General features: G+C 34.9%; 1 protein-coding gene across 1 annotated transcript in view; it reads right to left on the bottom strand.

The window, feature by feature from the left end:
• Positions 1-10,070: 10,070 nt before the first annotated feature.
• The window catches only part of LOC129256719 (uncharacterized), a 42,966-nt gene continuing 30,770 nt past the window's right edge, over positions 10,071-22,266 (bottom strand). Inside the window, exons 13-15 of the mRNA XM_054894884.2 lie at positions 20,370-20,519; positions 15,637-15,743; positions 10,071-15,381 (exon numbers count right to left, since the gene is read on the bottom strand). Coding sequence (XP_054750859.2) covers positions 14,264-15,381; positions 15,637-15,743; positions 20,370-20,519 — 1,375 coding nt within the window. The 3' untranslated portion in view covers positions 10,071-14,263. The remainder of the gene's footprint in view (positions 15,382-15,636; positions 15,744-20,369; positions 20,520-22,266) is intronic.

The raw sequence follows: 22,266 nt of genomic DNA, 5'->3' as shown, positions 1-22,266 counted from the left end.
CCCCCATGCCCCCCGTAGTTACGCCACTGTGCAGGATGATACAAAATGCATATCTTAGTTCTTACCTGAAGAATAAGTAGATCTTACTGATTTTTACGAAGTACCGATTTGACGCCTTGTCTCCGTTTGCGTGATTGGTTGATCACCGGCTAGCCACTTAGTCTATGTACGGTTACTTCTTTACGGAGAATTATAACTTTTATGTTTCGTTTGCGTGGATTCACGTAGCAAATTAGTTAATATTGATTATTTGGTAATTTGACTTCATTTTCTTTCAACAATAACCTTTGAATCAACTTACTTTTATAAGAGATACTGGCTGTAACATGTGAACAATATAATAATCGCTTTTCTGTAGGTTTCTGTACAAGACTAATAATCCATACAGAAAGGTTCAAAATTGAACCTTCCTGGAAATTGAACCCTGGTTCGTACAAAGTGAACCCGTAAAGGTGGAATATTCAACCCTTGTCGAGATAGGGGTGCTAAACGCAAAATAGAACCCTAAACTGCACCTTTATTTCTTAGTGTGTAATGAGTGAGTGAGATTTGGTTACATTGAGGCCTGAAAACTGAATATTTTAAGCATTTTTGTAATCATGAATAGGATTCATGAGTTGATATATTTTTAACAATTAATGCGAGCGCAAATCGCGAGACGAAATTTTTTATAAACTGTCATAAAAGGGGGATTTTAAGTAGTTTGTTATAAAATTAATGTATAAAGAATCTTATGGAATAAACAAAGAAAATATGCGCATACATTCGTAATTCCAAAGATTAGTTATTCTGAAGGTTCGGATATTCCGAAGGTTCGTTATTCCGAAGGTTCGTTAATCCGAAAACGAAATGAGGTTCGTAATTCCGAAGGTTCGTTAGTCCGAAAACGAAATGAGGTTCGTAATTCCGAAGGTTTGTTAGTCCGAAAAACGAAATAAGGTTCTTTAATCCGAAAATTAAATAAGGTTCGTATTTCCGAAAATGAAATTAATTCATTTTGGTAACAAGAACAGGATATTATGCAATAGTAAAATAACGAACGATGATACATGTGTGTGTTGTGGCCAAAATATGTATTGCATTAAGAATAGGCGCCCGGATCAAGCATACGCTTAATTTCGATTTTATCTGAGCAATAATTATTGCTGCCCAAGCAAATGGTTTAAAGATGCAGGGGATTAAGTGTGTTGGTCGCGCGCGAGTAACCTCCAGATAATAGGATTTGTATTTGAGGGGATGTCATTTTTAATAAGAGCTTCTGCTTGTAATAAAAATAATACTAACGATGATCATAATAATCCAAACGATGATCATGATAAAAATGGTAATAGAAAATATAAATGGTAATTAAATTTTATTGATTGTTACGCCTAGTGTTAACAATGTTAATCCTTTTTTCATGATTACAAAAAAATGCTCGGAATGTTTACTTTTTATGTGGAGCATTGTGGCCCAGTGGATTAGTCTTCTGACAATGAAACAGAGGGTCGTAGGTTCGAATCCCAGCCATGGCGTAATATCCTTCAACAATAAATTTATCCACACTGTGCTGCACTCAACCCGGGTGAGGTGAATGGGTACCCGGTAGGAAGAAATTAATTAAATGCCTTCATTTGGGCGCCTAGGCAACCCATGCAGCTAAAGCTGGGGTAATAATAATAGTAGGGCCCGCTGGGAGAACAGTTTTCAGAAATGAAGTGGCTTCCCTTGGTAAATAATACCATTATTATTATTATTATTATCATTATTATTATTATGTCTTATTAGGCCTACATGAAATTTCCAAAGTTTGAGCTCGTGATTCGCTCGCAATATCTCACAAGGATGCCCTTTTAACAGCAATTAGGTCCATAATTGACCAAAAAAGCGAGTTTTACAACATCTGATTTGATATTTTTCCATACCGCTTGCTCGCTACGCATGCTCGCGAAAATAAAACCTAAATATATATCTTATCAATCAAAAATCAATTAACAAAACTTTGCTCAACCTAACAAAACACACAACTTTACACAGATGATAATCTCATTGTGAAAATATCCGTTTGCACCAAAATGCCCGTTTTGGCATATAAGTGCACCTTTTTTTCGCCCCCCCCCCTATTGGCGAAAGTTGGATCCGCTGGGGGGGGGGGGGCAGGGAGCACTTGCACCTTCAAAATAAATAACAGGGAAATGCTTTTTTCCAAAATGGGAAATTCCCTTTTTTCAAAATAAATACTCTTTTCAAAAGTATACATTTTAGATTAATTTTCAGGCTGGAATATTAAAATTTTTTAGCTCGCGCTTCGCACTCGCATTATTCGATTGGTAAAATAATTATGTATCCTAAAGAGGTCACTAAATGCAGTCCTTAACAGGTTCCTTTTCTGGTCAGTTTATTTAAGCTCGCGCTTTGCGCTCGTGTTAACTCATTAGTTAGATCATGGACCCTAGGGTCGATGGCTTAATGATAGCAAAAACCGGCTCGGAATTTTCTATTTTCATTTCTTATTGAAATGCCCTAAAATTTGAGCTTGTGATTCACGGTCGCAACATCTCGCAATAATGACATTTTAACAGTAATTGACCCCAAAAACGAGTTTTACAACTTCAGCTTTGATTTTATTTTCCAAACCGCTCGCTCATTATACTCTCTCTGGAAAAAGAAAGCCTAAATATACATCTTTCCATAATCAGGAGTCACTTAAAAAAGGCCTTTCTCTACTTAATTACTATAAAACACACAATGACTTCATTGTGAAAAAGATCACCAAATTGCCCATTTTGACGTACGAGTGTCATTTTTGGCTTTGCCCCCCCAAACGAAAATTCGTTCGGCCGCCCTTGCCTTCCCATCCTCATAATAATTGAACAGCAACGGTGTTTCTCCCCCCACCACCACCACACTTGACCTTCCTCTGCTTTCCCCGTTTTCATTTTTCGGATTAACGAACCTTCGGAATAAAGAACCTTATTTCGTTTTCGGATTAGCGAACCTTCGGAATAACGAATCTTATTTCGTTTTCGGATTAACGAACCTTCGGAATAACGAATCTTATTTCGTTTTCGGATAAACGAACATTCGGAACAACGAACCTTATTTCGTTTTCGGATTAACGAACCTTCGGAACAACGAACCTTAGATCGTTTTCGGATTATCGAACCTTCGAAACAATGAACCTTATTTCGTTTTCGGAATAACGCCACAAATGTTCGGATTAACGAACCCTTCTTCGTTATCGGATTAACGAACATCGAGGTATAGGCAATTTACGGAATTACGAACGTTCGGAATAAGAACCTTCGGAATTACGAACCTTCGGAATTTCGAAGTGTAACCGAAAATATGTAGGCCTACTTGGCAAATAAATTATGCGAACGCACAGCGCAAAAAGCTGCAAATTATATTCACACCATAAAACGTACATTTTACAGAGCATTAACAAAAAATCAATTTGTAAATCAAACAAAATAATGAAAGCTCGATGTCCGATCGAGCTGAGATATGTTTTGTTTATCGACTTCAAAACTTGATATTTTAAGCTACATATCAGCTTATTGAGCAAGATATGTATCCCCTCAAACATCCTATATGCGAGCGAAGCGCGAGCGAAAATTTAATATAGTGACATGAAATATTTAAGAAAATAATTTTCCAAGTCTTCCCCTGACCTTATTTTATTCTCTCGTCTCCCTCCTCTTATTTTCCTCTTCTTTTTCCTTCTTTCTTTCCCCTTCCCCCTTTTTTTTTTCTTTTCCCCCCTTTTTACATTTTTTCCATCGCCAATAGGGGGGGGGGGGGGCGGGCCCCCCCGCCCCCCCTGGATCCGCCTATGCCAAAATGTCCGGTAAAGGGGTACGGACAAGTCCGGCTCGCGAATTGTAAAAAAAGGAGTGTATTTGACTTTTCACCCAGATATTTCTTTAAAAAGGGGGTGGTTTCTCGATATCTCTCTCTCTCACTTTGGACTCCTCAGAAATTAAAAAAGGGGTTATTAAATATCTTGAATATCATAGAAAAAAATGATCAAATCCTGGGATCAAATTCCTGAAATTCCTGCTAGTTTTGAAAGCTCAGTCAGGATTATTTCATTTTGAAAAGTAAAAGCATAGTCCCCCATAATAGACTCGGTACGGACTTCTCGAAATCTACGAGAGAGATAAAAAACCCGGATATCGATGTTATCCCTTCGTGATTCTGTCCTTTCTGTCTACAAGTGATCACGGAAAGTAACAAAAGTTGAAACTGCTATTAACAGGACTTACCATTAACAAACATTTATGTCATGAGTTTTTCTTTTTTTAAATTTCTTATGACTGCATTGAGTTCTGAGATCTCACTTTGAACATCAACATATCTTTCCTAATTTTAAGGTATAGAGGGCCGGTTCCCACAAGCAGCCATATTGGAGGACAAACAATAAAAACCTGTGCATCAGACTATATGAAAAGTCATTGTTTTCATAGTTTTGCTATTGTTTGGTCCTCCGTCATGACTCGGGAACCTCTATTGTAATGACAGGCTGACCTGAGATGAAGGGGGGGGGGGGAGTTGTCTGTCCTGAGATAGGGGGTTGGAATGAGAGCTCACCTGAGATAGGGAGGTACATTGAGCAGTGTTCCGGATTTAGGGGAGTCTCCAAGGCAGGAAAAGCCCGCAAAAGGGGGTTCAGAAATTTTGGCAGACATGGGGGGGGGGGGGGGGTGCTTTCAAAGTGAGGGAACGAGCATAGGCGTACCCTGAATAACACTTTGTGGGGGGGGGGGCGGGCATGCGCTTAGCGGAACGCGGATTTGTGCCTGGCAAAAGTTTGCCCGGTTAGCCTATACTAACAACATTCGCCTCTGGCAGTCTCGCCTGCATTACACGCCAATTCAACAAATACCCCCAACCAGCCCCCAACACAGCCAAAGTTCATTGACCTTAAGGACGTTCCACAGTTAAAATGAAATCCATGTCATTTTCACCAAACTTTGCACATAGATACTTTAGAACCTGAATATTCGAAATATGCAAAAATTAACATAAGTCCATGTGCGCATTCAAAAGAATTTGGGATTTTTAGACCTCGCAAGATCACTACAATGAGTTTAAACCTCTATTACTCAGTCAAAATACATGAAAAAGTCATCAAATTTCGCAAGAGAGTTAATAAGTGTATCGTTAGAATGGAGAATCTATTTATAGTGCTATTTGTTTGCAATTTTAAGTATAACAGCACTGTCAGTTCTTAAAAATGGTGTAAAAGATAACAAAAACCCAATCTCAAAAATGTGAAATTTCAATAACAGACTACAAAAGTACAATAAATGCTGCACTTTATTCAAAATCCATGTCATTTTCACCAAAATTTGCAAAGTTGTAGAGGAAGCTATTCCAAAGAGGTACAAACATTAAAAAATAGGGGTTCATGTGATTGTTTTCAAACTATCAGCATTTTTATTAGAGCAAATGTGCTTTTTAAAACACCAAAAATGCGCCAAAATGCTTTGTATCTATGTGAAGAAAAATCAAAACCACTCTACCATTTATTCAAACTCGGGGTCATATTCGGGATTCTTGGCAGTACTACAGAGTAAAGTATTTTGAAATAGTAGAAATATTTTTTTAAATGATCCATGGAATAATTCCAGTTTTTTAGCTTCATAAAATAACGCATCGGATCTGCAGTTAGGGTGCAGATGGTGAGAAAAATCAGCTCATACCCACAGCTAATTAATCACCTGTTCATCCATTGTGACGTCAGCGCGCAGTGTTAAATATGCGCAGATCATAATGCGCACAAACATAACTGTGGAACGTCCTTAAAGGAGAATGAAACTCTTGGAGCAAGTTAGCTTTTGTGAAAGCAGAAAAATCAAAGAATAAGATCAACAACAGTTTGAGTAAAATAGGACTAGCAATAGAAGAGTTATGAGCATTTGAATGTCGAGATCACTAATGCTATGGAGATCCTCCCATTGGCAATGCGACCAAGATCTATGATGTCACAGATGAACAACTCTCCCCTTTTGGACACTGAAAATATACCCCAAAACATCTCTTTTTGCTCATTTTAATCATATGACAAACGATTCATCAATAATATAATGTTGTGAAACCTCTGTACTTGTCTTCTCATAAAGAAAACACCTCACCTTGTGATAGACTCTATAAAAGTGAGAATATAAGTGAAATCAGTACTTAAGTAATGAGGGAGTTGTACGTGTGTGACATCACAGATCTTGGTCGCATTGCCAATGGGAGGATCTACATGGCATTAGTGATCTCAATATTCAAATGCTCATAACTTTCTTATTATTCATTGAATCTTCCTCAAACTTTCAACAATATGTTTCTTTGATTTTTCTCTTTGATATGGATTCAGCTGGTTTCAAGGGTTTCATTCTCCTTTAAATGACCTTTGATCTTGCTTTTGGTCATGTGACCTGAAATGCGCACAGGATATTCAGGGATATATGGTTGCTCTTATTATATGTCCAAGTTTCATGAACTAGATTAACTTATGATGACAATTCCACAAATACCCACAACATTACCAAAATTTGTTGAACCTAAATGAAATTTGACCTTGGTCATGTGATCTGAAACTCGCACAGGATGTTCAGAGATACTTGATTGCCCTTAATGTCTAAGTTTCCTGAACTAGATCCATAAGCTTTCAAAGTTATGATGGTTCAACAAATACCCCAACCTGGGTATCAAAGTTCATTGACCCTAAATTACCTTTGACCTTGATCATGTGACCAGAAACTCAAGTAGGATGTTAAGTGATACTTCGATCCTTACCCCTATGTCCAAGTTTCATGAATTAGGTTCATATACTTTCTAAGTTATATTTCAAAAGGTTAAAATTTGATGTTGATTCCCCAAATTGGTCTAAGTTCATTGACCCTAAATGACCTTTGACTTCGGTCATTTGACCCGGAACTCTGGCAGGATATCAAGTAATACTTGATTAACCTTATGTCCAAGTTTCATGAACTAGGTCCATATACTTTCAGTTTTGAGTTGAAAGCGGTGCCTATGATCTCGCTCTGTTATGCAGGCGAGACAAAAATGGGATGAAAATTGATTGAAAGCTAAGAAATTCATTGCTGAAACTTATTTTGTTACAAGGGAGACATATCATACATGCATGTATGAAAATATCAAATAATTATGATTTCATGTATGAAAGGAAGAAGGTGGACATGACATAATCAGCCATACAACTGTTTTCACACTCGTTTACTAAACTGGAAAAATTCAAGAATTTCTTGGTTATTTGTTATCAGTTTTTTGAATAAATTTTCAGCATTTTGTTTAGAGAATTTGACTCTTTTCATTTAGATATAATTATAATAATAAAACACTTTTTTAGACAAACGGTTGAATACAGCAACACCCTTTTTTAGTTCAAATTTTTTTATATTAAAAACCTGTATGCTATTAGGGGGGGGGGGTAAATTTGTTGTGTTTATAAGAAGGAGGAAGAAAAATCAGGTCAAACATTAAAATATGCAAGAAAAAAATACTACAAATTTTAGATATCAAAGAAATATTTCTAGTAAGCTGTATAGCCAAAATTGACAAGTTTGAAAATGCTGTAAAAAGAATGAAGTACTGTTGGGAATTTATTGCATGATCTAGGCTGTATGATCATAACAGCTATCTGATTTAGTTTTATAGAATCATTTTTTTTCATAAAATCATAAACAACAATAAAAATGAACACAACAGAACACCGATCTCCAAAGATAGTTTGTTAATTAATCAGTTTTTATTGCTAGAAGAATACCGGTTATAAAATCGAAAGTTTCATTAACAATTATTGACTTCACACAATATTTACAAATAGGCACATTCAAGTATGCAATGTAAATATTGCACAATGATAATTATTTTCCTCACATCTGTAATGCTACAAATTCTCCTCTTCATTCACATAAGTGAAAAGGGATGTCATTTTCAGAAGTTGATCGAGACCAGTTTATTTTATTAAGAATCAAATCCAAAGTCTTATTTAGCATTGGAATACTGTTCTATTTACACAATCTTCATGTAGATACAAAAACATTTACCTGGATTCATCATTATATTTCAGAGGAACTTATTATTCAGAAAAATAGCCTCAAACCGAAAAAAGCTCTGTTTAAAACAAAAAATAACTGGTCCCTTTTAAGCTGCAACAATATACCTCAGTTGATAATCATATTAACTTTGTAGCCACTACAGTGCATATAAAAACAAGTGGAATGCCTCTGGCTGTCTCACCTGCATCACGCGATTCAATATAGCAGCAGTGCTGACTTTTAAAACTACTATAAAATAATTATTCACAAAAAACACCATTCATATAATGATACAATACTACGTTCATTGACATTTGACCTTGATCATGTGACCTAAAACTTGTCAGTGATACTTGATTACCCCTATATCCATATTTTATACACTATATCTATAAACTTTGAAAGTTATGACAGCAATCTAATAATTACCTCTAAAATGGCCAAAGTTCAATGACCTTAAATGACCTTTGACTTTGGTCATGTGACCTGAAACTCGCATGAGATGTCCAGTGATACTTGATGAATCTTATGTCCAAGTTTTATGAACTAGACCAATATACTAACAGAGTTATGATGGTAATTCAACAAATACCCCCAACATGGCCAAAGTCCATTGACCTTTGACCATGGTCATCTGACCTGAAACTCGCACAAGATGTTCAGTGATACTTGGTTACTCTTATGTAAACGTTCTATGAACTAGACCAATACACTTGGAGATATGATGGTAATTCAACAAATACCCCCAACATGGCCAAAGTTCATTGACCTTAAATGACCTTTGACCTTGGTCATGTGACCTGAAACTCAGACGGGATGTTTAAAGATACTTGATTACTCTTATGTCCAAGTTTCATGAATCAGATCCATAAACTTTCAAAGTTATGATGGTAATTCAACAGATACCCCCATTATGGCCAAAGTTCATTGACCTTTGACCTCAGTCATGTGACCTGAAATGTGCACAGGATGTTCAGTGATACTTGATTATTCTTATGTCCAAGTTTCATGAACTAGGTCCATATATTTTCTAAGTTATGCTGTCATTTAAAAAACTTAACCTTTGGTTAAGATTTGGTGTTGATGCCGCCGCCGCCGTCGGAAAAGCGGCGCCTATAGTCTCACTCTGCTATGCAGGTGAGACAAAAATTGTTTGTCAACCCAGGCAAGGAGATTTGCATTATCAATGGGTAAGCTTGTAATTTATCCAAATCCTTTTGTTATGTGAAACAAAGGCTATGGTGCATTTGAAAGACATGAATCTTTTCCTGTAAGAATTAATATTGTCCTATCAAGCACCATGGCCCTGGAAAGCAGAGTGCTGAAGCCCCCCCCCCAAGATTTCCCTGGGGTGATCCGTGTATTATTCATCATAGGCAGCACCCCTGGAAATTTAGTTATGTATGTTAAAAAGTAAATATTGAACAAAAAATATCTTAATTTTATAGCAAAAACTTTTTTTTGTTGCTTTTGAAATTTCGCTTTAAAATCGAAAGGAGTTTCATTTCTTAGTGAAAACTTTTTTGCATGTCAAATTCAAATCAGCATCCCATTAAATAATTCTCCCACACCCTGTCAAGCACACAATTTAACTTGTTCAAGGAATCAATGTCCCCTTCACAATAATGGCACCTTAACCTTTGTTTTATATAACAAACATGACAAAAGGATTTGAATAAATTACAAGCTCGCCCATTGATAATGCTAATCTCCTTACTTGGGTTGACAAACAAGTTTTTTATCTTATTTATGAAGGAATGCTAAAAGAAAACATAGTAAAATGAATATACAAAACAATTCATGTAAATTAATGCTTTGTAAATGGATTTTAAAAATAATAATTCTGGTGGATTTTGAAAGCATGATTAAAAAATTAGGGCAAAGATATAAAGCTTAAGAGGAAGTCTGCTGAGTAGCAAAATGTCTGATTGTCAATATTTTCTGATTTTTGCCATTTGGCGCAAGCCTTTTTTGAACCCCTGACAAAAACGTTCCATGTGCGCAAATGGCATTCGTAAGATAAGACTTCAGAGCATCTATTGACATCAAAATATAGACATCATAATTTGAAACAAAACTTTAATACTTTTCAAAACTTTCCTGTTTTTTTTTATATACGCACTGTATAGACAGGTGGCCACTATAGATGGGTTGGCGGCCATCTTCAATGTATATATTGTGCAATGTACTGGACATACAGTAAGTGCTTTTAATCACTTCAACTTTTTTCATATAATACTGCATTGATCATGTATCTATTTCATTCAACCAAATACTTATGTTGATTGTATAATTGTTAATTGAAGAGTTAGATTTGTGTTCAGATGCAGTTGCAAACGCATAGACTAGTTACAGTATTGAACCACTGTTGGAGTCAGAAGTTTCAGGGAAGCTTATTTTTAGTGGCCACTGTAGCGGGTCTCCTATTGACAAAGGGATGCAAAATGAGTGGCCACTGGCCACGTTAAACAGGTGGCCACTATTGACAGGGTCAACAACACATTAATTTCCTGCGGGGGAATTTTAAGTGGCCACTATAAGCAGGTGGCCACTAAGATAGGTTTGACTGTAATTCCTCTAACCATTCTGAAATATTGATGGTTTCATTGATTTAACTGTGTCAACTCATGCTAAACCACCATGGTTACATAATTACTTCACCTTTTTTTTCTCATCAATGTTCAATGCAATTCACAATTTAAGAGGTATATGTATATAATATTATGAAGAATTGCCATAGCATTGGAATGGAAACATCAATCTAAAATAATCTTGCTTTGCCCTAAGTCTAAGACAAGCTATAATTCCAGGTAGATCACATATTTTTGTACACATTTAACATAACCTACAGGCACAAACTACAATGTGATTATTTGATCAATGCTGAATGTAATAAAGGCCAGTTGACTAAAACATCATTGTATGATCTATACAGGCTAGACAAGCCATTTACATTTTCAGACATACATTTTATGACAATGTACTACCTCACTGATGCACTATTGAAAATATGCATCTGAAATTCTTCAGGACAGTTAAAAAAAATTAACCCTTGATTTTAGAATAATGACTTTCTTTTTCCCAGGAAAAACATCTCTACAGGAAATAGGTGATTCTTTTCAGACAATATGATATTGCCACTATTGCCATAATTCTGGAATACATTTGATTTTCTCTGAGCTACCCTCAAATGGCTGAGTTTTGAGATACAAGGTTTTATCAAGCCAAGGAGGATATATAATCATTATGCCTTTTACAGGAGAACTTGCCTCAGTCAAATATCTGGGGGATCATTGTGCAGAAATATTATTGATTGAGCAAAATTATATTTAGAAGGTATGCATTACTTTGCATGTTCTGGTCTTAGCTCTTTATTCGACATACCAACTTAACTGCACAATGTTGATATTGAACATAAATAATGATATCCTTGTAGACTTACACAAAGAGGATCATACAGAATATTCGTTTTACCTTTACAGGGCATTATTACAGCATATTCAAATACACCATATGGTATAGTTGTACATCATTCATATATTCATTATAGCTACAGAAATACGGAGCCATGGAAACTGATGTATAACGGGTAACTAAATTCTATAGCTCTCATTTTATACCCCCCTCCCTTCCTCCATAATATATTCCCATCCTCTTTTTCAAGTACAAATAACGCTAAATTTAATTTTGTGATATGTAATGCAATAATGGTTTGTTGCAATGATCTTACTCCTGTCATAATAGGAAAGATGTAACTCAATAGTTCCACATAACCTGTTAATTTGATTGCAGGGTATCTGAGTGGAAATAGACTGAAAAGATCATAATCAAATAGTGAGTTCATTTGCTTTGACCTTGAGCTGTAGTAACACTGTTAATATTTACTGTTACTATGACGATACAGATACTAACATTAAAAAGGGTGAAAGGGATGCTATGGATTACGGTAGAGACAGGATTTGATTATCAATGTCAATATCTTATATTTGAAGGGTAAAAGTTTCCCTGCTGATAATTAAATGAGACAGAAAGCATAATATTCTCTGCTTTACTGCTTTAATCTTTGAATGGAACTCTCACTTATCTATATCATACACCTACATACAAACACACTCATAAGCAAGGTTGGGACAGCAACTATTCAACATTATCAGTGCATCAAACTGGCCTTGACATTGAAAAACTGGAAATCAAGAGACTATAATTCATGACATGGCAAATTCAAAAGGGCATAAAGACTAAAGTGGGCACATTTTTGAAAACTACATTGTACAGTATGGCATGGTAATATCATATTAGTACATATCGACAGAAATATACATTATATCTTACAAAATATTGCATTACATAAATAATGATTGAGGTCCCAGCAAATTGAAAATGGACGATATACAAACAAACGATCCTAATAAACTGATACAATATTCACTCTGAAGAAGAAATTCAGAATAGTCATTCAAAATTCAGGTGTAACGATTGGACTGCAGAGTACATAAAATAAAAGTCTAATTACATGGAGTGCAGCCTACAAGAAAATCCAAAGGAATGCAATAGTTTCATGACTGAATTGTCAGATATATAAAATATATTGGATGGATGAAAGTCTCTAAAATATAAGGCAATTCATGAAACATTTTACTAATATACAATGATTTCATAAAGACTGATTCATTCAAGGAAAATCAAAATATGGAGACACATACATCACAAAACTTACTTCTTTATATACCTTTAAAATTAAGCTAACATAAACATATCAAACTTGCTATCGAGCAACTACAAAAAATATATAATATCAATGATATTAGAAAAGAGATGTTCTTTGTCCTCTATCACAATGTTGAATGACACTAAAGAAGTATCATTCTAAACTTGCCATCTGGTTAATATAAGACATACAAGCAACAAAACTTTGAATGAAAATCTTTCATTAGGTTGCAAACAGCGATTTTTACATAAAAATACTCTCAAGGAGAGAGTAAAAAAGAAACCAAGCATGTTCTATGATATATCAAGACAAAACACGTTTTCCACTATGTGAGGAGAAAGTTTGTCAAATTTCAATTTACGAACATTTGCTTGTACATACATAGATATCTTGGAAAAGGAGAGGGGTAAATTTCTAGAGGGACAAGTTGCTAGATTATCATCAGTTAAGCAACATATACATTTACAATATACATATATAAATTGTGTATTTTCCTTGTCAGAAATCATGATTACATTAAATATGTGGTTAGTATACCCATGTCTGTGACAGACGCCCTGATTTGTAGAGTGATATTCGGCACTATTATTGTTTTACTCCTCTTCTTCCATCAAGTAGCATAGTCTAAACATAGACTATTATAGGTTAGTATATTCACACATTTCATATCAAATCTTAAATTACCTTCATATTTCATTAAAAAATAAACATCACTGCAATCACAACAAATAACAAAATGTTAATAGAAATATCAAAAAATATAATATGCATATAAATCTTCATTTTGGCAGATTTCTTTTGACATCACACATAGGATTGTACAGCTTGATTCTGTATAAAAACATAACAAATATGGATAATATAAAAATATTCATATCTGAATTATATAAATCTAATCAGCTTCACAATTATGAAATAAAAAAATGAATGAAAAAGGGATATTTAGTTTAAAAAATAAAACATAGTTTCTATGATTTATATGTCAGCAGAAATTTTACATTAATTCCTGAGAACCGTTACTTTCTATCTTAAACAAAATAAAACAAATATTATAAATCATGATCTATTAAATCTCAAGACATGGCCAACAAAAGTAATTCATCATTTTCAGCTGCTTGACATTGTTTTTTTATTTTTATTTCATGAAGAATTAAAAATATATGTTCTCTGATAATATAAGCTTCATTATTTGGTTTCCTTTGAAGGATATATACTTTAAAGGCACTTGCATTTATCAAAATCATCTCATCTAGTTTAGAGTCCTATCTCTGATATGACACCCCAATTTCAAGAAAGAATAATTGCCTTTTCTTGTCATCTCAAATACAAATTTATTTGATATTGTAAAGAGATAATTATTTATAATGTGATTGGTGTAATACGAGAATACAATGTCATTAGAATCATCATCTCCCCCAACTTTCTATAATATCTCCTCTAACTTAATTGCAAATCACATCCAACCTAGCAAATTCCACAGTATCATACTCAGATATCATATGAATCCTAAAATGCATTATTAATTTATTTTTTCAACCTGGTTGGTAGGATTAAGCAAAGGTAGTTTGTGGCTATTTTGCCTTTGTTGATGTCTTCTTGGTGGATAGAAATCTCTCTGATCCTTAGGATACCTACCGGGCCCATGATAAAATGCAGCATCATGCAGGGGATCAACGGTATTAGAACGAGGTCCTGCTGGCTCTCCAAGAAGTGAAGTAATATTACTGTTTGGACCATGGAGGTTACTGTCATATGGAGATGGAATATCACGTCTGTGACCAGTACCGGACATTTCACTACCTAAACTCTTAGGTCCTCTGTCCCACGTAGAGCTACTGACAGACGAATATGTACGTCCATTTCCTTGCCTTGGCTGATTTTTCTCTTTGATGCCATTGATTTTGCTGCATGTTTCATCACTCATCTCACTGTTTCCTAGTATAGTATGGCCTTCTGCAAAGGACACACCATCTTCTCTTGCATCAGGACGGCCATTGTACAGGTACTTGGCTTTCAAAGTAGGTCCCTTGTAGGAAGACGACGATGAAGAAGATGAACTAGATGGTCTACAGTCTTTCTGCTGAGTTCCAGTTGCAGCTGAATGTACTTTCCTATTAGTTGAGGATCTATTTTGAGGAGAACCAGAGCTAGATCTTCCGTTGTATTTCAGTTGTGGTGAGCTCTGAGCTCTATCCCTGCGAATCCCTCCTCCATTACCTCTCTCTTTGTTTTGACTATTGTACTGCATACTTCCATGCCGAACACTTCCTCCATACCTACTGCCTGGTCGTGGAGAAGGACTCCTGTCAATACTTCTTGGGCTATTACGTCCATTGTAACTAGAACCCCTACGGCTTGGTGAACCACTCCTCCCTCCAACACTTAAGAGTTCTTGCTCCCGCCAGCTCAAGTTACTCCTAGGATTATTCTTTGTTCTCTTGTCTGGAGGCTTGACTGGAGCTCGGTCATAGTCTCCCCTATCCAGTTCTTTTCGTAATCCTTTGATTGAGTTGCGAATAGCGTAGGTGAGTTTATGGTGAGCTCCAAACTTGGTGGTACGGATATCCAGTGCTCTACTCATCAGCTCTAGGGCTTCTTTCTTGCTCTGGAAACTCCCATCATCTCTTAGAAGTTTCCCTGCAAAATGAAGAAAGCCACTCTTACAATTATAAAAATATAAGCATTTCTTACGTACATGTATCCATTCTAAAGAGTGTTAGAGGGGCAATAACAATCACAACATTAAAAACATTACAAAATATGATGGAAAAAAATAATTTAGGATAGAGATTCAGTATCTTCAGCTTGCATGCAATAAAACCTTACCCTAAAAACTATTTTTTATTACTTTCATGACAAATTGACAATCTAATGAGACACTTTTTTTCTCACCTAAATGAAAGAGAGTGGTTGCTACCAGAAGATGATCCTTCCCAAGTGCGTCTTGACGAATTTTCAATGCTCTCCTATAATACACCTCAGCCTTTATTCTGTCATAACTGTAAAAGTAGATCAATATCATAACTACTACTTATCACTGATGTGAAAAACAATTCTTACAAAAAAATTATGAGTAAATTATGTACACTGGGTGCATGTACTCTTCCTTGTTGAAGGATAACATAATTAAAGATAAAATTATATCCAAAATGAAATAGGATCGGTTACAATCTTAAATTGATCTCAATGACCAAACCCATCCCAAGAATTTGCAGTGACAAATAATTTTGAATAAGTATTCAATATCAAGTTGATCTTTTAAGCAATCCAAGAATTGTCTGTAATTTAATGAGATGTGACTGAATATATATTATGCTCAAAATTACCACCTTGAAAAAACGTCTGTCTACTTGGAGAATGCCTGGCTTATTCAAACCACCCAAACTCTCATATTCTCATCTTTCTATATGTGTCTCCAGTTTGTGTTTTCAAATGTTAATGAATTATTGTAATGTACTATTTTATCATTAAAGTTTGTTCTTTCTTCTTGAATGTTATACTGTATATATTGGGAGATATGAAGAATAAACCAAACTGAACTTCAACTGAAACTTATTTTGATAATGACAGCGAAAATAATATTACCAGAATAATTTGGCACATAATTTTCACAAAGTGACCAACTTTTGGATTCTGACAGACTTTTTTTGTGATCAATACTTCATTAGGAATTAATCTTTGATATTTCCTGATAATCTTAAAAGACCCAGACCAGACCCAATAATGAAATTGACAATTCATATACCAATCAAATGCTAATAAACTCCTTTTTTCAGAAATACAAGTTTTATGCATTTTCACCACTTAACAGCTGAGTATTTTGCTTAAGAATAGCTCCAATTATCTGGTTTAAAAAATAGACTTGCTTGTAAATGCTTTCACTAGCCTGGAGACCATGATGTCATGTGTTCAGAAGTGGTGTAATTCTATAGAGTTGTACACAGAAAAGTGGGTGATTTTCCCCGCTTTCACATTGCACATTTTATTTTCTTCCCTTCTATCACATAGAGATTTCATTAATATATATTTCTGCAAGCTTGAATTTCCTGCTAATTTGGCACAGCTTTCAAATTATATCTGCATTTAGATTATGTGTAACAAGTTTTCCTGACATAGCAATTTATGCCCAATAAGAGCTAAGAAAGAAATCACAAAAAATCTAGTGAAGAGTTGGAGGTTTCCATCCACATTTGAGCACTGAATAATTGTCTTTTTTTTTCTGCAAATTGAAAAAAAAATGGAATTCAGAATCTGAAAAGCAGAAAAACTAACCCCTTTTTTCAGCGTACAAGCCTATGAAATCACAAAGATTCTAATACAACATGACATCACAGGTCTTGAGGCTGGAGAAAGGCAATGGAAAGCCTTTTGTCCAAATCCCCTGTGAAACCTGTTAATTTCAGTTTTTCTTAGGAAAAATACTCAGCTATCAAGCTGTGAATATGCATAAAACTTACACTGTTGTACTATACAGTGCGTCCCACAAAAAACGAAACCGAGATTTATCGATGATTTATCATAACTTAATCACAAATACAATAGACAAATGACCTACCATTGTAAAGCTTAGAATCTCCTCTTTCATCTAAAGTTACTTAGATAATTTATCATTCACGCATGAGTGAGCAAAAACAATTTGAAGAGGGGATACCAAAAAGTCATTTGGCGGGCTATATCTGGGTTTCAAATAGAAAACCACATTTTTAAAAAGTTCAATATCTGCTCTTTAATCTTACACCTCAATTACAGAAAATGGTCAAGAAATAACAAAGTTCTGGTTATTTGAAATAAGGCTTGAATTTCAATAATTTCATAAAATTAAGAGGTTCTACAGGCTCGCGTTCAAACTCACTCGACACTCCGTTTTGTTGACGATCAGCCATGCATTAAGTCTTTTGTTAACCGTGCAATAGCTTCTGTGGAAAACCGGTGAAAACACGTTTATTTAATTAAATTATGGAAATACAAGCATTGTTTCGAGGGAACATAACTTTTTTATTTCTTGACCATTTTTTGTGATTAAGGTATCAAATAAAAGAGCAGATATTGAACTTTTTAGGCATGTGATTTTCTTTTTGAAATTCAGATACCCCCCCCCCCCAAATGAGTATTTGGTATCCTTTCTTCAAATTGTTTTTGCTCACTCATGCGTGAATGGGGAATACTCTAAGTAATATCAGATGAAAGAAGAGATTCTAAGCTTTACATTGGTAGGTCATTTGTCTATTGTATTTTTGATTAAGTTATGATAAATCATCGATTAATCTCGGTTTCGTTTTTTCTGGGACGCACTGTATAGCTTACACATTTCCCATTTCTCAATTGCACTTTTTACCTCTGGTCTGTGCCTTTGAGAGAAATTCTTTGTCAAATATTTTAATTCACTTTAAAAATCATTCCATTTGTAATAGTATTAACAAATATTATAAATAATAAATAATATAGGATTTGTATAGTGCACGTATCCACCTTGCTAGGAGCTCAAGGCGCTCCTATATTACCCCGGCTAAGCTAGTCTACCGATTCTGGTGCGCACAGCTTTTTTGAGGAATTACTTCCTGCCGGTACCCATTTACCTCACATGGGTCGAGTGCAGCACAGTGTGGATAAATTTCTTGCTGAAGGAAAACACGCCATGGCTAGGATTCGAACTCACGACCCTCTGTGTGAAAGGCGAGAGTCAGAACCACTAGACCACGATGCCCCCACATATCAACATAAACCTAAACACATTTTTTCAGAGTAAAAAATAGATAAATAGATGAATAAATCAATGACGATGTTCACAATGAATATTTCAAATGGCAATGATGATCAGAAGGTGATCTGTCAACTGACAGATCAACTATTAATTTCGTACAAATTTTCTTTTTTATTCATCATTTCTATTTTTTTTGCCCTTTTCTTGTTAGCACAAAATATCCAGAACTCCTCCTTCAATTTAATTCAAACTTGAATCATTTATGCGGATCTATTATATCATGTGCATGAAACGAATTAAAGGTCAAAAGGTCATTGTGATGTCATCAAAGCGCCATTTTGTAAATTGACATTATCAATCATATCTTCATTATCAATCATCAAATATCATTCATATTTACATGACATTAACTACTTGTCAAGGGTCAACTGTCCTTGTCACCAAAGGTTATGTAGAGGTCATGACGTGCACATATGCACACATCAAAAATTTAAAATACTCAAAATCACTTTTTGACAAGTATTTCAAAAATTTGTGCGCGCAAACGGTTACACATACGTTCTTGCGCGTAATGGTATTACACAACATAGAATCGCCATATTTTATATCAATGCAGTGATGATATAATTCTGAGCAATTTGATATCTTGATCAACTTTCTACGACCAGTAATAAAGGAATTAGCCTCCATTAAAGTTTACAGCACGCGCGCTCTAGGCATAGGCCATACATGTGCAAAAACATGCTTATACAAAATTCATTATAGCTCCTCAGAAAGTCTGTTGACCCCCAATATTTTTTAATTCTGATACAGTATGAACCGTAGATATAATTTTGTGCCTTATTTGACCCTCAATAATGTCATGACAACATCAAAATGGCGTCGCAACCCAAAATTTTCATTTTGCATGTTATGATGTCATCGTAATTATGCAAATTTACCTCTTACTTTGTAAATATTAGTCGATTTTCACCCAATTCTCAATAACATGTAGCTGAGGCCTTACTTGAGTTATTGCCTTTATTTTTCATTTAAAGAAACGGAACATTCTGAAAATATTGCATATTGCGTGTAATCTCTATGGGAGATGACTTTTTTTCCAAACTGGATTCAATATTCCTCTCTTTCGCGAGCCATGTCTCCATTATTTCTTGTCTTTGAGCTTTGAGTATATTGTAGCTGAGATTTTAAACTATCGTAAGTGTTGCCTCCATTTTTTTATCAGATGCAGGGATCATGCCCATTTCACTTGCAATATTGATTTTCCGATTCTCATATTTTGCTAACGTGTAAAGTCTATGGGAAAAAGTGTACCTCAATCGGCAAGGCGTCAGACTTACGTCTCCAGCAGTCATGGGTGCACAGGTTCGAGTCCCAGGGTGAGCATGAGTAATTTCTAAAACTTTTTTTCTTCTTACCATTTCGCACATGGTCCTTTATGACCATTACAAGGTATATAAGTTAAAATATTGCACAATAAAAGATATCAAATCCCTTTTTCATATAAAATGTACCATGTGTTTTACCTATATACCTTTTCACACAACTTTCTAATTTCCCCTTTTCAAGAGTATTCAACACGTTCTTTCATTATAAAAGTTCAGTTTCCATCATGATGATCATATTGATCTGAATAAACATGGTGATTGTATTCGTGATCATGAGAATCATAAACAGATCACCTAATTCGTCCTCATGATGAATTAACATTCTAGTTGTGTACACACAACAAGATTTGCCCTTAATTTCTCTTGACAATAAGTTTTTTTTCAGGAAAAGCTATCACATTGAAGGAGAATATAAGCCTTTCACAGCATATTACCTTTTATAAACCAAAATCTCAAGATAAAGTGTGGATGGTCACCCAAAGTGCCTTGACATCAAAAAACCCTCAGTGGCTTCCCTTCTATCTGACTGAACTTACCTAATCTCATTGTCGTATCTACATAGTAGTCCAGCTAATTCATTGAGTACTTCAGCTACCAGAGGATGTGCTGAGCCATACCATCTCTCTCTAGTCTGTAAAGCCTCAAGTTGACAAGACTCAGCTGACTGATAATCTTCTACCTTCATCCTATAAAGATATCACACAGATAGAGTCCCGGATAACATAACCTAGGTCTTGTGATTGGAGGGTGTGGGTTATGCCAGGAAGTATCATACTCAAAATGCATAGAGCAGTTCTATATTTACCTCTTTTTTATTGTTAATTTGAGAGTATTATAAGGATAACAGAGACAAAATATATCAAGAACGTCCTACAAAGAGGGTCGGACAGACATACATATTTATGGAAATGCAGAATATATAAATGCTCCAGAAGAATCCCTGAAATACACATGTATTTATAAAAATAAACTCTTTTTTTTTGTGTGAAATAATTATTATTGCACTTTTGACAGACATGGTAAATTCATGAATTAAAAGACAAATATTTGTCTAAGTATACTTTAACAAATTTGGATGATATGGAAAAGACCCTGTAGTAATTTATTCCTCAAAATAATATGAAGTGTCTTATTACCAGCTATACTAGATCCCAGATAACAATATGCAGCACTTTGTAACATTTATATTAAAGTCCTATATAAATGATGCATATTATCAATATCATTAAATATCTAGTGACCTTTTAGATATATATTAATATATTTCAATACTTTCATATAAAAAACATTTGCAATTTCTGTATATCATGACTATCACTCTCCTCTTTATAGTTACTACTGAGAGCACAGAGTCTCATTCATAGTGAAGTTAATGAATTTTAAAGTTAAGCAATACATGTATATTGTGAAAATATTTATAGGCACAATATTGTGGCGTGATAGGGGGGGGGGTTATATACAAGCGATAAAAAGAGAGAAGAGAAGAGGAGAGACCGAGCGGAGAGAGAAGAAATAAGAAAAGGGAGTGTCTCTGCATTTGCACTCTATACTTCTCACAATTTCTTATCAATTTCCACCAAATATAAATCAATCATTCATAACGGTAAGCTGCCACCATCTAGCCTTTTTATGAGAGCACTAGATTCTCCTCTCTTTACAACATTCGTTTATAAAGAGACTCCAGGCTCGCTGGAGCATAAATAAAATAAATATCCACAAAACCAACCACTCCAATTGGCTTATTTACCAACACGATACATACGTCACAACTCGTAATCGGTCACCTGACCTCAAGACACTGAAAATCGTAAACATTTGCACCTTCCCACGTGTACACCATTTTACATGCTCTCCAGCATCTTCACGGAAATCTGCCTCATTGCAACCATTCTGGTAAGTGGAAACATTACATGATTCTATTATTTACTAATAAATTGATCTAAGAACTCACCACCAAACAAGACAAGCAAACTAGTAATTTTGCACACTAAAACGTGCACAAACAATCAAATTCATCAACAACAACACATGATTCAGCATAGCACACACGTGTAACACTGCACACTCAGTGCCTTACTTACAAAGTCAAACTTGCCAAAAACAATACACTACGACTCAATACATTAAAGGTCTCTCTCTCACAGTCTCTCGTGCTAACTCCTTATGGTAGCGAGCAATCTAAGGCACAATGACATGGAAAAGTGATTTCGTTCTATAAATGATCTCATTTTCTAAATTTGCTATCTCGAGTAGAAGTAAATGTACCAATCATCGTTTTCACTTCTGTAACTAACGTTCACACCAGAAATTACTATAGTAAAATAAATAACTCTCTATTCAGTAATTGTTCAACTGAATCAATAACAAGTATTCTTTAATAATAAAATTTAACTAACAGCTAGGCATCGTTGCCAATATCAAGTTGTGTTCTGT

Source organism: Lytechinus pictus, chromosome 3, assembly GCF_037042905.1.
Source record: "Lytechinus pictus isolate F3 Inbred chromosome 3, Lp3.0, whole genome shotgun sequence".
NCBI lineage: Eukaryota > Metazoa > Echinodermata > Echinoidea > Temnopleuroida > Toxopneustidae > Lytechinus > Lytechinus pictus.
The sequence above is the reverse complement of the archived record's forward strand: the minus strand, read 5'-3'. Positions and strand labels throughout refer to the sequence as shown.